At 48.5% G+C, this 17,338-nt stretch overlaps 2 protein-coding genes across 27 annotated transcripts in view; one reads left to right on the top strand and one right to left on the bottom strand.

Annotated features, from left to right (window-relative positions):
• LOC6496214 (PDZ and LIM domain protein Zasp) overlaps positions 1-17,338 on the bottom strand; it is a 52,240-nt gene that overhangs the window by 16,670 nt on the left and 18,232 nt on the right. For 25 of the 26 annotated variants that reach the window (XM_044715288.1, XM_044715289.1, XM_032450786.2 and 22 more), the window contains exons 3-6: positions 2,700-2,851; positions 2,481-2,637; positions 1,325-1,458; positions 662-756 (exon numbers count right to left, since the gene is read on the bottom strand). In XM_044715288.1, coding sequence (XP_044571223.1) covers positions 662-756; positions 1,325-1,458; positions 2,481-2,637; positions 2,700-2,851 — 538 coding nt within the window. Of the gene's footprint in view, positions 1-235; positions 413-661; positions 757-1,324; positions 1,459-2,480; positions 2,638-2,699; positions 2,852-17,338 lie in introns of those variants that run through there. The other variant, XM_014908196.3, reaches the window with a different exon arrangement.
• Positions 13,427-17,338, top strand: part of LOC6494363 (uncharacterized protein DDB_G0283357-like) — a 28,325-nt gene continuing 24,413 nt past the window's right edge. Inside the window, exons 1-2 of the mRNA XM_032450794.2 lie at positions 13,427-13,676; positions 13,729-13,757. The gene's annotated coding sequence lies outside the window, so the exon portion shown is untranslated. The remainder of the gene's footprint in view (positions 13,677-13,728; positions 13,758-17,338) is intronic.

Genomic DNA, 17,338 nt, shown 5'->3' with positions numbered 1-17,338 from the left:
TGGTTTTATGTAAAAGATTTTAAATACACACATGGGTTAGTCAGAAAGATAGACAGACGGAGACAGATCGGGATGCGATGGGGGTCCAGAAGTGTCTTGGATAGTTTGTTTCAGCATTGGATGACATTCATTGATACAGAGATGAGCTAAACAAAAAGTGAAACCAGCCCTCCGACCAGACCCTAAACACAAACAAACAATCAATAACTATCTAAAAACTTGAAACCCCTCGTGCTGCCTGCCTGGTAATAAATAATACTTTAATATCTACTTTGACTTAATACGTGACTTTGAAACTGTTGGTTAATATAAGAAATATATGTAGATATGACTGGGTGGCTTTCGGAAAGTGTGCGAGACTAGAACTTTGTCTTCACATAGAGAAAACGAAAGTCCATCTCCTTCTGCTGGTCTGATGGGTTGGACGAGAAAATTCAAAAGATTTGAGTTACACTTTGTAGAAGCACACTTTTCAAGGTCCCTGGTGGGCGTTTTTAAAAAAGACTGGCCCTGACTAGCTGGCTGACCTGGCAGAGTGCCCACCCGCCTGCCGCCCGCTTTAATCCTGCCCTCTAATCGCCTAGTCCATCGGACACGAACGGATTGGCGCCATCGTTCAGGATGAGCAGCAGGCGGGCCAGCTCGTAGTTGGCATCTTTACCTGGAGTGGACTGGCCAGTTTCCTCCTCGCGCAGGAACTTCAGGACCTCGGACCGGTCGGCCTGGTATTCCTTCTCGTTCTTCTTGAAGTTGACGCTGAAAAGAAGAAGGAACAGATTTAGGGTCTTTTAAAGATTATTTTTAAATCAAGAACGAATAGCGCGGCATACTTTTGCCCCGCCACACTCGCCATTCGGCCAGCGCCGGAAAGTATGCTATCCGCTAAGTGAGTGAGTGGCGGCAACGAGATTGTTACGCATCCGCCCCGTTGGCCGCGAATCCCCCAAAGAAATTAAGCGCTAAAGGCGACCGGTCCCACGCGTGCATTTTGGCCCGCAAAGTCGTCGACGGGCACTTGGCCAGACTGCGTTCCTAGCCATGTTGGCTATCATTTGCCAAATTGCACTCGCCACTCGGACCGGCATGCGGTTGTTCTGCGTTCCTTTTCCTTGATTTCTGTTTGCTTCGCTTTCTGTTTTCTTTTTCCTTCCACTCTTCGAGTAGAAAGTCGAGCCAAGCAAGCCAGAGAGCAAGAACATTTTTAAGTAAAACTTTTCCTGATATTTTGCACTGTCACGGCTGTGGCCCAGACAGTTGTTTGTTGCCGCTTCGTCCGGGCCCTCTCGGACTGCCGGACGGACGGACTCTGGCCGGAAAAACTTACCCGAGCACACCGCCGGCCAAAACCTCCGCCTGGGCCGAGAGTGTTTCCGCAATAGATTCATCGCTGTAAATGCCAACCGGGGTGTTGTATTGTTTATTGACAATGCTCTTCACGCCGCCGTCGCCGCCGTTGGCCTGGAAGGGGGAAAATACATGAAAACTTGCCAGAGGACTGGGAAGGTGTGAAATGAGCGAAGTTTCTGGAAAAAAGCCGCAAAAACGGACTACAAAGAAGGGAAGCCCTGCCCACGCACTTATCGTAATTGCAAATTATTGCCTTCGCTGCGAGCCTGATTCTGGGTTCCGTGATGAGTCTGAGCAGTAGATTTATTTTGTTGGAAAACTATATTCTCTGCATGTCTTTATGCCAGAAACTTGGCTCATAAAATGATCCCAAATCAATTTGGTCTCTTGTTGTTGCCATTATTGTCAGTGGCTGGAGCTATTATTACACAAATTCATAACAATAAAATACATGCAAATACGACGCAGACCCCATCCTCCTCTACCCAAGGAGAGCGACACCGGGTATTACTATGCATGGCATATCCCTGATGTGTGTGCTTCGGGTGTGAGGATGGGACTGTGTAGGAGTGCGAGGACCCTTCGCACATTAATTCTTGCCAGGCAAATAATCCTAGCACTCATATTCATTACTCATTCTGACACTTTTCAAAACTACGCACAAACAAACCGAGCGTCAGCCAGGCAGACAGACAGACATCGTATAAATGCAAATGTTGTCAACTCATACAGTGGGGTGGTTGGGTGGTTGGGTGATTGGGTGGTGGAGTTTTGTTGCCCTAACCCAGCCCAGCCGAAAATGAAATGAATGAATATGAAAAGCCACAGACAGACAACAAAATAATCGCCCAGTGGGGAAGGGGGCCCTGAAACTAACTATCAACATCATTGGTCATCATCAGGACGTCAGCATCAGCTGGGCGGTTGTGTGGCAACTAAAACTTTCCGCATTCCCAACTTTGGGTTGCCAGTTTATGAATTTTATAAATGATGTGGTGAGTTCTAGATACCCCGGGTTCTCCGTGTACACCGAGAGAAAGTAGCTCCCACCCTAATCGCCATAGTTTTCCCAAGGGACTCTCCACAAAGAGCTTTCTCCCGGTGTCCCCATGATTGCAAATTAGAACACTCACGAAGGGACGGGCCGCGTTGTTGTAGCCACAGCCGATGTGCTGGCTGTCCTGCTGCTTGTGAGCCAGAGAAGTCTTCGTCACCGTCTGCAGATACGGCGAGTTGGGCTGCGGCACGTTACCGGTGGGCGTCACTTGCGGCCGCCAGGTGGAGCCACCGCTGGATGGGGAAAAGGATGCATTAGGGAGGCCGTCGGAAGAGCTAGCAAGGAAAGCACTTACCGCTGCACTGTGATGACAAAGTTGTTGCCGGAGCGCACCACAATGTCCTGCGCGTCCTTGTGCCGGAAATTGAAGACATCCACGTCATTGATCTTGATCACCGCATCGCCGGGCTGTAGTCCGGCCTGTTCGGACAAGCTGCCCGCGTTCACCTGGAAAAAGCGGAAAATACAAGCTCCTGGTTAGTCAACTTCGCTTTCGATTCGCCGAAGCCATAACTCATTGGCGCAAAATGCCCGGCCGGGCTTAAATTTATTATGCTGCAAATGCAAAAATTATGAGCGGCAATCCGAGCCCCGAATCCGCGGCGGTTGCGGATTCGCGGCGGCGCTGACTTTGGCCGAATATTCCACCGACCCATCAGAACATGCAGATCCGAATTCGAATATGTATGTACATATTTGGCCGGCCAAACTAGCGGCCAAAGTTTAGTTTTATGGCCGTGTTGCTGTGTGCGGTTGGGGTGTTTGTTTTCATCATTTATTTATTTCCGAATATATGTATATATTCCGTGTATACGGGTATACATTGTGGCTGGCGGAGGTTTCGGCGTCCGCGGGGAAATCGTGCGAGAAAAATGCCATAAATTTCCACGATTAAAATCGTAAAAGTTACGCCGGAGATTCTTATGGTGGGCGGCCGGGCTGGGTGGGCGCAGTGACGCATACAACCGGCGGGAGTTTTCGAATTTCAAACATGAAATTGAAATGCAGACGGAGACTTGACGGGGATTGGGCGTCCTACACAAAGTAAGCTGTGACACAGCGAGGAACAACCGCTGGGCGGCTGCCAATTCTTGCCCGCTTAAAGGCTAAGGCGGAGGCTCTTTAAAGCTCCGGCCGTTGAAGTCACTTTGGCCCGTCAACGTCGCCCCATCAGCCAAACTAACCATCTAAGCACACACCCGAGCTCGCACACGAGATACACTCATCAAGCTAAAGTCCACAACCGCAAAATACAGCCACAGAGGAAATTGTTGCTGCTCCTGTTGCTCCTCTCGGGGTCTAGGCCAAACATACGGCACGGCACCGGGCACCGAAAGGGGAAAGGAGAAAGCGGGCTCAGGTGCGCCCCAAAATTATACGCGCCATGCACGTATCCACTTTGGCAAATTGTCTGTTTATCAGACAACTGGCAGGCCCAGTCAGTCAGAAGCCGCCCCACCAGCACCACCGCCTCCCGCCCCCTTGCGACTGTCGACTGCGGTCGGTTTATATTTGCGCAGAACGGGGCAAAAACAAACACAGGCAGAGGCAGAGGCAGAGACACTCGCACACAGAGCCAGGATACAGTGCCCGCCGTGTGTGTATGTGCATAAATATTTCATTGCCGTACTCACCAAGCGAGACACCTAAATTTTGTAATATTTACAAAGTTGCCAAAAAAACCGAATCGAATCGAATCGAAGCGCAACGAATTTGAGCAGCCGAGCAGAGCCGACAGGTTAACTGAGCCACAAACATAGCACTGAGAGAAAGACTTGTGGGGTGCCGGCTTCCGGAAAGACAAGCTAGCCCCAGTTACTGAGGGTGTTTCTTGCCGTGCACCTCAATCCGAGAGGGAAAGCCAAAGCCAAATCCAAGTCCATATCCGACGTGTGCCGTTGACATGTTCATTTTCTTGTTGTCGGCTGCGGGGACAAATTGAAATTGCTCGGCCAAGGTGTTTCCCAGACAGCAACAAATAAGTCCTGGCCCGCATCCCTCCATCCTCCCACTCCCCTAGCAGTCAGCCAGTCAGTCAGCCAGCCCGGCAACTGAAATCAAAGCAAACGCGGCCTGAAAAGCATTTTTCGGCTCTGCTTCGTCGTGACTCCGGAATATTGACATTTGGACAGTTTTATGAGTACCTGCGATCCGTGGTTGTGCCCCTTCTCCAGACCCATGTACTCCGACGTATCTATGTATCTGCTGTTCGACATTTGTCAGCTTTATAGCCTTTGCGGCTGGCCGACAATAGTCAGGGCATTTGTTTTTCAAATGACTTATGAGGGAGCAGGATCCTTTGGAATGGGCACATACCATGTAGTTTAGTATCCAGTTTTCAGGTGGCACAACTAAACATTCTAAGCCCGTCGGTATATCAGTCAGCAAGCATACCGGGGGACATTCACAGCACAGACCTTACTTTTTAAAATACTTTCTTTTACGGTTCTGAAAGTTTTCTCTCCCCTTAAATATGCACCCACAATTGCTGGATCCTAAGGGGTGCCTCTAGTGTTCGTATTCCCACTATCCACTCGGGGAGCGGACATTAGGGCCATGTCCTGGCATTACATGTGTGTGAAGCTCCCAAAATCAAAATGAGGAGCCAGAAAGCAAAAACATCGGGCAAATGATAATTTATATTGCAACTGGGTGGAGCTGGAGCTGGAAAGCTCGAGGCGTGAATGGGAAGGAAAAGTGCCGGGTTGAGAGAGAATGTTGTAAAAATAATTTCATTTGCATTATCATCAGCATTTGCATGGCATGTATTTAGCATTACACTCCGCATCCGCATCTGCATATGTACATACACCCTCGGTCCCTCTTGAGGGCGGCTCTTGAAATTATATGCGTTATGACAAATACTTACAGATACGGACAAGTGGCTTCGTGGCGCTGGCAGCTTGACAAACATTTTCCACAAAAGTACGAAGAATTTCGACTTTTGTGGAGTTGCTGAAGTGTTTGATTTGCTGCACTGCTTAAGAGCCAAGGGAAAAATGGCTCTGGCTACCCGGAATAGTAAAATCCATAAAGCAAATGAAATTCTATGGACCGAGTCCGAACCGAAACCGAGGCCAGAGCCAAAGCCAAAGCCAAAGCCAAAGGCCCGTAATCAAGTCAACTAAGCGCTGTTGAAATCCATTCAAGTGCATTAAAATTGAATTTCGTTCAGCACACACATCGAGATGCACAAAATAACAACAATGGAACAAAAACCGGAGCCGAAATGCATTATCAGGGGGTTCTGGGGCGTTTGGGGCTTGGGGTGACCGAAAGCTCGACTCGCACATTGTATGCAAAATATTTATGTTGATAAATCAAGTTTGCTTTTGTGGATTAGGTGTATCTCAAATAAATTGAATTTGTGGCGAAAATTAAGCCGGCAACAAGGCCAGGACACGGACCACGGCACACAGTTCGTAGGACATAGGACACAGGACACTAGAGAATCTGGAGCCAAAGTCGAAGCCTAACGAAGAGCCTGCCAAGTTGCGCCAAGTTGTTGGCCAAGTTATGAGCTTGTTTAATTGAAAATAAATCTGCTTAAAGCCCCAGCTGAGGCGAGCAATATGACAGCAGCACACCCCCATCCTGGCCCTCCCTGGGGGGGTCATAAAAAGCGAAAAAGAGGGAAATTGCGGAAAAGTCGTAAGTAGAACGAACATGAACAAAGCAGATAAAATACAAAATACTGCGGAAATGCAGCGCAAATACAATGAATCTCAATGTATATGAATATGCATGCAGCATCACTCATACGCCACGTTCCCCGCCTGTCCCTGCCCCACGCCCGTGCCCCATGCCCCATGCCCCTTGCCTCGACATAGTAAATCACTAGAAAACCCAAGAGCTCCGCCACTGCTGATGCGGCTTTCTGGCACAAACAAATGGCAACCACAACACTTGACCAGCGCGAAATGGGAGCAGAAACTGGGAACGGGAATGGGCATGGGACCGGGAGCGGGAGCGGGAGCGGGCTTGGGTATCCTGATGGGAAGGCAAACAGTTCGCAACTAGACTGAGCTGGCAGCGATTAAACCCGGCCAAAGAGTGAATGAAAAAGTGCAAACTACCAGACAGCAGAGCCAGAAACACTTCGTCTGCCTGGCAGTTTAAAGAGCTCTCTGCGCTCTCTTAAAGCCTCTGGCCGGGGACCTGGCTGCCCGCCACATTCAATTAGATTGGAAAAAGTCACCAAATCACTTACTAATGGCCAGGCTTTGACTGCGGACCTCTGGCCATCGCTCCAGAACTGACCAGACCGACAGACAGACAATATTTATTTATTGATGGCGAAATATGGAAGGTAGCGGCCACTGCAACATCGGGGCACCCGGCAACTGTCGGCAACATTTATAAATTATGATTGCAATCAACGTTCAACAAAAGCGCGTTCCACCAGAAGCGGGCCTGCACGTCTAGTTGCACAGGACTGTAAGTTGCTTTGATGTACGCTTCCTTTGGGGTACATGTTGAACCAAAAGAACAATAAACTGATTTTAATATAATATCTTGATAAGGCTATGTTTTTCAATATCATGCTTCTAGCTTGGATGGACCTCTTCCCCTAATTTTTGGGCAATAATCTGAGGAGGATTTCAACTCTTTCAGTTGTTGGCAGGGTATTACGAGATATGTCTCCTGGAAGTGAACTTCAGCTTTTACATTTGGCAGAATGACAGATGCAGCCGCACACACTGGGCTGGGGCAGTCTGACTGCAATAAACGTGACAATTTATATAAATGTTGCATATTCATAACGAGGCATGGAAAAGTTTGCCACAATGCCGCGCATTTTGCGGCAGCCGGTTCCGGGCTAATGACCAACGCCAAGCTCTGAAAGATTTGTTTGTAGAGCTTGGGAGCAACCGGACTCGGACTCGCATTCCGTTTCCATTTCCACTTCCATGTCCATCTCCGCCCGGGGGACGAGCACACTAATCCGCTGTGTGGGCGCTGCCGGCCTGCCGATCATTTATCTGCAGCTTATGCCGGACTAGACTCAAAGCTCGAGCTCAACACGCTAGCATGTGTGGCTTGTGCATCCGTATATCTTTGTATCTCTGCCTCTGGTATCTGGCGGATCTGCGGTACGACATGTATGTGCTTGTGGATTTCCTGGACAGCTAAGGCAACACCTCTCGAGCAACGACAATCGCCTTAAGGGGCTCGGCTTTGGATTTGGTTTTGAGTTGGCTCCGGAGAGTTGTGACAGCTGCAAAATTGGCAAAAGCGAGTGAGAAATGGCCAATTTCAGTCACGAGTGGCAAGAGTCCAGGTGAAAGTCCCGCTCACGCACGAGGCTGATGGATCCCGAGGCAGGTTTCCAGTCCGAGGTTCAATTTAGGCTAGCCACGCTCACGCAGCAACTCCGGAATGCCGCAATTAATGCCATTTTTCAAAGATCTGCAGAAAGTGTTGCACTTTCTAAGCAGCCCGCTTGCTTGTTTCAGGCAGTTTTGTTTCTTATTTTCTCATTTAATTTGCTTCATTTCACTTGCAAGGGATTTAGTCCTGCAAATGAAATCAGCTCTACACATGTCCCTCTGCCCGTAATTGGCTCTTGATGGTGCTTCTTTGTAGGTTCCTTTACCAATGCTTTGATCCAATTTAATTTTTATTCTTGCAGCAGTCCCAGAGCTAGTTTCTTTTAACAGGCACCCCTCGGATCTCGCCTTGGATCCAATTTAATCATCACCACTTACGCTGCTCACACGAGCTCATCTGCCGGCTCATCTTGCCGGAGCAATTTACTAGACAGCTTAGCTCGGTCTCGGAGTCTCAGCGTCGCAGTGTCTCAGACTCGAAATTGAGTTTAAATTGCTCTCAGCTGATGCTGCCGAGGCTCCCCTTTCTGGCTCAGCTAGAATTTCAATAAATGTCACATGTCCCGCGTACGCAAATTGTTGATTAAAGCGAGAATCGCAACGTGCAACCTGGAGGAGCCAACCCGACCCAGAGCTCGACTCCCGGCCGAGAAGGGTTCATTAGGCAACAGGATATTTAGTCGCATCCCCTGAAATATATACATGTGGGTTAATAAGGCAGCAACAGCAGGATATGTCGGCCCCCTCGACTGACATCTTGTGCCGTGAATGTCATTAGCGTGGCTTGGTGTTAGTTGCCCCCAGAGGCAGCAGATCCACAAGCGGATGAAACCCCAAAACCCAAGCACACACACACACACAAGGGGTGGCTCGTGGGAGGTGTCCTGCCAAGGTGGTGCAGGAGCCGGCAGACAACTGGCAACTGCCGCAGCGCAAACAAGATTAATTAAGGAATGTAAATTTCGTAAAATTACGCGCCATTGTTTGACTCTCTGGATCCTGCTGTCTCTTTCAGTCTCTCCAGAGCTTGTCCCCTCCCCAGCCCAGTGTTTGTGCGAGTGTGGCAAAAGGGTGTTGAGATTTTTTCCATTAACAACATCATCAATGGGCCGCGGGTCGGGCAAGGTCGGAAGGTGTCCTGCCCCAGCTCCTTCTGACCCTGACGTGGTGTTTGTTTTGCTGCGATGACGGGTTGTTTGGGAGTTTAGCGGATTTAGCCAGCTTTTCAATTTCAGCAACGGCCGCAGCGTTGGCTTTAGTCCCTGCTCCTGCTCCTGATCCCATTCTCGGCCCTGTGGTCCAGAGCTCTGTGCTTGTCAGTCGCCGCATGAGCCATTTGAAGGGTTGGCCAACATTTTTAATTAGTGTCGTCAGCTTCCATGTTGCTGCTTTTGTTGGTTGCCAATTGTACCCAGTACTGGGGAGTTCGCGGGGTATACTACTTCCAACCAGCAGGTTCTTGGTGGCCAGTGAGAGGATTAACTTATTATTACTTTGGTTAGGAAGTAAGGAGTTTATTGCTGATCTTACCATTTATTTTTCCGAGTGAGTCTTTGCCTCAGTCTCGCTTAAAACTAACCTGCTGGGTATGGGCCATTCCGAAATACCGCACACCATCTGGCCGCTTGTTGTTTCTTCAGCTGGTTGTCCTCGACCTGAACCCTTTGGGTTTTGTGTCAGGAGCATGCATAAATTATATTTTCGGCGGGGCTCTGGCAATTTCTAATGAAGCCAGCAATTGGGTGCGGGAAATAAGCAAGACGTGTGGGCAACACGCTCGCAGCACGCCGGGAAATTGGGAAACTTTCCCAACCTGCTACCTGCTGGGCGGCAATGTGTTTTCGCATTTTCCCCCTGCCCACTGTTTTGGGCCATTGTTTACGCATTGTCGGACGTGTCGAAATGCGAGATGCATGAATCAGCTGCCAAAGTATCTGTATCTAGGCAGATGGGTATCTGGACAGCGGTTCTGCCGCTGCATCCACTGCAGTCCAGTCCGGCACACATATTTGGGTCACAGCCTCTAAATAAACTCCACACAGCATAGCAGGAAACGCGATTGGGAAATGCGTGTTTGTTGTTTGATGTTCAGTCCCAGGCTGAGGGCACAATCGGAGAACGAGGTCGGGCCAGAAGATGTTTGTGTTCCTGGAAATGCCGTCCGGCCGACCGGTGGACGGCATCCATCAATCCTGGGCCTCGCCCGCTCTGACAGCCGTGAAATCGTGTTAAACGTAATCTCAGACTAACCAAAAATCACCCTCGCCCGCTGCCGTTATCTGAGGCATGAATGATGGCACTCAAATTACATTAAATGGAATTTCAATTGAGCCAGAAGACCGAAAGACAGCCCTGAGCAATCCCAGCCACGACAATGACGACAAGAAGACAATGGCAGCAGAGAGGGAGTTCCAAATGGAAACAGTAAATGGCATTTACATGTTCCTGTCATAAGACCGAGAGGTTGTGGAGCGGAGGACCACGGGGGATGGGGGCACCAATTTAATGAATCAGCATCACCATCAGAAGCTCATGCTTCCAGCTCCGACTTCGCACAGCAGCATTGCAGATATCGGAGAGGCTGCAGCTGCAGCATCGAGTGCAATCAGACAAATGCAATTAGGATTTGGCGACGCTTCCGTGATGAGCATTCTAAGCATGCCACATCGGCAATCGGCATCGGTGGTCGTCATCCTTTTTCGGGCCTGGTCCCACATTCCCTGGGGAAAGCAACAAGCCGAGTTGCAGGCCATGTTGCAAGGTCCGACGTGCGACGACGCCTGCCACCGGGGGATTGACATGAAAGACGCCGAAAGGTCGGATGGGTCTCCAAATGAAAAGGAATCGATGATGCTGCAAGATGCTATTGAAGTCAGTCTAGCCAACCCCAACTCTCTCCTATTGTGTTGCACCAACAAAAGTGTATATTTTGTATACATTCCACGGCACAACAGAAATGTGGTTGCTTGGAAATAATTAGCTAGTGGTAGGGACTTTCAGAATCAACATCATAAAGAGGGCACTTCACTAAACAGACAATTAGGTGACCCATTTTGTAAATATTTGAAGCTAGACGGCAGAGAATTTTTGAACGAGTTCTCACAGACAATGCATTATCCGACCCGAAAATGGGAATTGGGTCAAAGAGGGCCATTCATTGCTGTTACAGCCAATGAAGCTCTTAAGGGCTTTAAATATTAAAGCAGTTCCTAATGATTGTGAAAATTAAACCGAAAACTTTTGAAGAGCCCAGTCCTCCAGTACTCAGGGGCACTCGAGCCAGTCCCGAGTTTCGAGGCTGAGTCCTGCGCCTGCCGCTGGTAGCTCTCTCAATTAAATATTTAACTTTAAGAAATGTAATTTCAATTAGCGCCACAGCATTTGGCCATTAGCGTTTGGCGAGTACGCCGAGATTTGTGCCAATTGCGAAAATACGAAACGCGAAATGCGGAATACAAAAACAAGACCCGAGATGAATGAGCAAACAGCAAGGAGCTGGCGCAGATGGAGAAGGCGGTGTAGCAGGAGGATGGGAGCACACAGAATTCGGACACCCACCCGCGCCTCTCGCTCAAAATCATTACGTGATTAAGGTTGCCATTACGGCCGGGAAAGCAAAAATAGAAAACTAGAGCACGGCACGCAGACAACGTTGCAGCGGCGGGGTCTGTCGGGGCTTTTGGGGGCTTTCCGTGGGCAGACGACCGCAATTGCGCTCGCTTGGTTTGGTGGAAGACAAAATAAAAAATAAATTCGTAGCGGCAACAGAAGCAGCAAAATAACAGCCAAATAGAAATAAATAAATCAGCGACACGGCAGCCCAGGGGGGCTGGGTGGTCCTCGGTTGGTAGCGACGTCTTGGCCGCACAAAAACAATTAGAATGAAAAACCGTAAGCACTCTAATTCCGGGCCAAAATACGGAAGGAGGCGAGGACCTCTCTCAAGGGTTTTCCGTTTTCGGGCATCGAATTTGTATGCGCTGTCCGCACGACCGAGCAAAATGGTTTGAAAACAAATTTAGCAATCTAATTAAAAGCTAAATTGTGACCATTAAACGGGGTTCACAGCACCAGTCTGCTCTGCTACATTACAAAAAATTAACTTTACCAAATTTGTTTTCGAAACTCCATTGACACAGTTTTCGAAGGTTTCGAAGTCCTTCTACGAACTACAAACTAAAAGGACATAGCTAAAAGATCATTGATTCTGGCCATATCTCAGCAACGTGCCCCAAACGGTGATGACATTTGAACATTTGAAAAGCGATAAACCTGCAATCGTTTCCCCCAGTGCACTTTCAATGACCTTAAGTGGGTTCCGCTGCACGGGAAAAACATTAAAAAGCATTTAAGTTCGCTCCGCCTTTCAACAAGTTGGCAACCAATGCAATTTACGGCAGCAGGGCCTGTGGAGGGCGAAGTCAAGGGGGTGGCGCAAGGACATGGCCATTAGTGGGCCAGCAGAGGACTAGAAAAAGTATGCCAAGCTGACCACACAGAAGCACAGGATAAAGCGCAGAGACGAGAGGAGCTGGAGACTGCAAATGCGGACACGGATGTCTGGCAAATTGTAAATTAATTGATGAAGGCAACGTTTAGAAGCGACAGGGACAAACCTTCGGACTCTCGGCCGCAGTGTGGTAGGATGGAAGCCCTTCGAAGGGGGTTCAGTGCAGGTAAGTGCCCTTCGGAGCTCTGCAATATCTTGCAAATATGAGTACGGTGATTTAGCTTGAAGAACATACTTTCCTGCTTCAAGACTTCTGGGTCCCTGTGAAGAGATGTACCCCTTGGGGCCACTCCGTTCCGACTCTGCTAAGATCCACAAATACGAGAAATTCGAACTGCAACTGGCATTTCTCGAAGCGAAGGAGTCCAAGCCGAGGCACACTGACAAATTGCTGGTAGCAAGATTAATGCCCTGCATTATCTTTCCTCATTTGTCGATTGTCAATGCATCTGGGCCGCGTCCACAACAGAACGCTCTCCAGGAACAACAAGACAACACCCTGGGGGCGTGGCCGTTTACCTTTTCCGCCAGTTCCAAGTTTCAGTCTTCCTCCTCATACCTGTCTCCCGTGCCGCATTGTTCTCTGATTTCCCATTTTCCGGCTCTATCGTTGACATTTTTCAATTTGATGAAGCGCACCGCGCACTCAAGGCAACAGAGAGCTGCTGGGATGGAGGTGGGGCGGGATTCTCGTCCTTTTCTTTCCCTTTTAATGGCAACTGTCGTTGGACAAGGTAATTTCATTTTTATATTAATGATAGTATGTTTGATGCATGTACAGTACCACCATACGTACATGCATACATATATACAAACCCTCGGCCTGTCGCTTAATCACTTAAGAGTCTTAAATGCGGAAAACATTGTGCCACATGGGTCCCATTTAATGGCCATCCAGGCCTGGAAAATATGTCTGGTTTTGCGATTTGGTAGCAGTGGGAAAGGTTTCCCAAAAAGGGGAACCCCCATCACTCGATTTCGAATAGTTATCGCTGCAGAACATGGCAATCGATAGTTTTCATAAAAGATTTTCTGGTGGTTCTAGACAAGTGTTAGCTAACCGGTTGTATAGCCCAAACTTATTAGAAGCAAAAAAGGGCTGTACGCTGTGGTATAGCAATGCGATACCTATAAAAATAGGTTTAAGCAGAGAGGATCTATTGTGAATAGATAACATATCGAAACTATTTATCGACATTGGTCCATCTCCCGACGCCATTTTTAAGATCCTCGCGTCATAAACAACAAAGCTTGTAAATAAAAACAAAATTGAGTGTTTAAATTATTGAGGTAAATTTGAAAGAAAGTATTGTTTCAGTCAGTGAGAGTGAAGAACTCAAAGAACCACCAGACGCAAGCCGGGATAAGTTCACTTCCTCGAAAGGAAAACTTGCTCCTATATTTTTTGTCCTTCAGCTTGGCAGATACAAAGGTGTGTTGATTTTGGGTTTACAGAATAAATATATAATTTCTTTTTGCCTTAGGGAACTTCATCTTCCAATAATCCAAGTCGGTAAGTGACGAGCTCTCCTATTTATCAATTCGCACTCGCTTGCACCCGTAAGAGCGGATGTCCCACGGAGCACCTCTTGCCGGGACTGCAGAAATGCGAATGCCACCAATTAGTCGATTTCTGCTTTCATACAAAAAATATAAAAGGAAGAAACAGGGAACAATATGTTCGGCTGAGCTCAAACAACTGCAGGCTAAAATCTAAATCCTAGCTGGCCATAAAAAATGGCGGTAAAGGACCCGGGTCCGGAGGCGGGGTCTGGCCCCAACGTCCCGGATATGCCTGCTGGTCGACGAAAAACTAGCGAACTTTTCAGACAGAACAATGCCCTTCGGATTTCGAAGTGGAGTGGAATTTTAGGTCTAAATCCGGCAGGGTCATAAAAAGTGCTTATTACATTATCACCTCAAGCGTGGCTGAGCCGGCTATGGGCAGTAGGAAGCGGGCTGTGGGATGTGGGATGGGGCCAGTGCCACTCCCACTCGCCCTCAACTGCCCTGCAAAAACGCAATTCACTCTTCCTCTCAGTCCCTGTTGTGTATGTGCGTTTCAGGATATGAAGAGCGGGTATGTTTGGTTCTTTAATTTAAATTTATTTTCAATGTTAGTCTTAATTTTTTACTTAAAAGTCACAGACAGCTATTTTTTAGTAATTAGGCCTCATTGATGAAACCAGTATAGGCTTAAATTTCAGACATTTTTGGAAGGGTATTTAACTTGTTGTAACCAGAAGCAGAAGCTCCTTACTTTTTGCTGTGTGTTTGGGGCTTTATTATGGCCCTGGCAGCTGCGTTTTTCAATTTTCGCTTTTTTAGGCCTCTGGGCTCTCACCTGAGCGCTGTGAGCCTTGAGCCGATTTGTTTCGGTTCGGTTTCGTTCAGTTCAGTTCGGTTCGTAGTCACTTATTGGCAAACGCTTCGTAGTGGAAAAAAGAGGAAGGCGAGATAAAAAAAATATGGGGATGGTCCCAGCACCCGCCCTGGTTTCTGGTGCAGAAATGCGAAAAATGTGTAAATTTGCGCCTGCTTTTATTTCTCGCATTTGGCCCGGATCCGGATGATGTGTAGCGGCTGATCCGCTTTGGGAGCGCACCCAGGTTCGAGTTCATTCAATTTGGATTAAGTCGTTCGTGTTGATTAACAAAATTGACTTTTTTGCAGACGCCTCAGCCCCACACTCGCTCCGAAGTTCAAAGCAATCGATTCGGCTTGGGATCGATGGAGCCGGCGCAGCTGTAAACCGTTTAGAAGGCACTGCCGGAGACGTTTAGTAAATATTCAATCAATTTGGATGGCTGGCCGAAACAACAATAAATCACCAGGAAATCAAGAGCGTCTCAATTTCTACGCAGGAGGATATGCGTCATAACAATAAAAATTTCCACCCAGCATCCCCCGTTTCGTCGTCCGTTCGGCAAATAAACAAGACAAGCAGACAGGCGTAATATATCATGGCCCCAAGGCGCTTGACGACACATGAAGATGGAGCGACACAGCCAGGCGAGAAGGACATTCTGCCAGCAGTGCGTAATGGCTGCCAAGGGGGACGCCTTCGATACGGAGCTTCTTGTCGTGGCTCGCTTAACTGGAAATCAATGACATATCGTTACGGCCAATGCGTTTGCCCTGCGGGGCCACAAAAGACGGAATAAAATAATAACCAGGATAATAGCACACGTCGGGGGCTCTATTACCTGCCCCTAATTGCCGGACAAACTTCCACTGTCGCCGACTAAACCCTGCCGCCAATTAAAGCCAAACAAACACGACCGGAACGCTAAAAGCTCTCATCGCTCCGGAAAGTACAGATGCGCCCGAACCATGAGCTGTGGTCGCGGGCGCTGGCCGCAGCGTAAGTGCGGTCCATAATTTATTTCGATTACGCCACAGCACGCAATTTGCGCGGGCACATCCTTTAGCAGAAATGCGAACACGCACAGGAAGTGAGATATCCAGGAGCTGGGAGCCGAGATAAGTGTGCACGGTGCGCCATTTCCGTTTCCGCTTGGCTTGCCCTTATCCAGCGTTGATGCTGCGAAAATCCACTAAGCAACAATTAAATCACAGACTCCTGAGATGCCTTTGGGGAGATAGCCGGAACAGCGCAGTAGAGGCAATACGAAAGAGCACTTATCTGCTTGCGTTTAAAAACTGGAGCGACTACAGGAACGGGAACCTTGGACCAATATTTGAAATTTAAACGATTAGTGGTAAAAGAGTTACGGAAGTTTATACTTATAGAGACGGGTGGCTCTTAAGACAAGTGACTCAGAGAAATCAATTTGAGGATTGGAAGTCAGGGACAAAGACGAAGGCTACCTGAAGTGAATCATCTCCAAGCAGGTAACAAAGGCCGCAGTGCACCTCCATTAGCTGACTAATCGAACTGTCCAAGACCGTCTCTCGCAGCGGCTCCCACACATATCTCTTGTCAGTCGGACTCCAGACTGGCAGCCGAATTGGAATCCGGATCGATTCCGCTTCGAGCGCTTGCCCTTTACGCTTAGAAGTTATAAATATTTATGGCGCACATAATGCAGCGGGTTGGGTTCGGCCAATAATTTCTCCTCGCTACAGCTTACAGCTCCTCCGCGCTATCAGGCACTTGTGGCAGTACGTAGCTCCAGAAATGTGTGTGCTCCAGATGCAGCGGAGCGAGCATTTTCCACTGAAGGATTTATGCTCGCTGACATGCAACTTAAAAGCAAGGACAACAGATAGCGGAGCCAACGCGCAGCAAACTTTCCTTGTGCAGGCGAGCCCAACAACATTTGGGCACAAGATGCTGAGCGCAAGGATTAGGCCACAAGGACGAGAATGGGACTCAGCAGAGAGGGGCACAAATTTATGTGACTTTTGCATGTGGAGGCTGCAGCGTCGGCAGCCATGGCGTCTGGGGCAACCAGGACAGGATGTGGCCCGCACCGGCTAGACATTAGTACAATTTCCGGACCAGGCCACAAAATATTCAATAATATATTAAAGATATAGCCACCAAGCCGAAAGAGATATCAGCCGCACACAAAGGGCCTCCCATAGATACGGATGCAGGCACGAATTCGACAACTCAACTGAAGCGGAGCAGGCAGGATAAATCTAAATAAGACGTGCTCGAGTCTGGTCTGGAGAATTTGTGCAATGAAGTGCGAGTGAACTTAAAGCGACTGCAGATAGCAGTCCGAGCTACCTGACCAGAAGGATCTGGTTGGATGGGCGTGCGGATTGAGGATTGAGGATTGCAGGCACGGAATCGAAGAGTTGCTAAACAGAGTCGGGAACTGGGTCCCCGGTGCAGATTCAAATTACTAGGGAGAAGTCTGGAGAAATTCTCGTACTAAGTGGGTAAATATTGAAAGTACTGCATATTGATAAACAAATATAACAAGATTTCTTAAACCCCAACGGAAGTAGCACTCGTTGCCCCCAGCGGAAGAGGATGCGGAAACAGGAAAGCCGGCCAGGTTGTAGGGGGACTGCAGTGCAGGGGAAGGGCCCGGCCGTTCAATAAATTTCAACACTCTTAAATTGGCAATGCACTGTTGCAGTATGCAGGCCATGTCCGGCGTCCGGTCAGCAGTCGTG

This window comes from Drosophila ananassae, chromosome 3L, assembly GCF_017639315.1.
Source record: "Drosophila ananassae strain 14024-0371.13 chromosome 3L, ASM1763931v2, whole genome shotgun sequence".
NCBI classification, from domain to species: Eukaryota; Metazoa; Arthropoda; class Insecta; order Diptera; family Drosophilidae; genus Drosophila; species Drosophila ananassae.
This window is presented reverse-complemented; position numbering and strand designations above follow the sequence as displayed.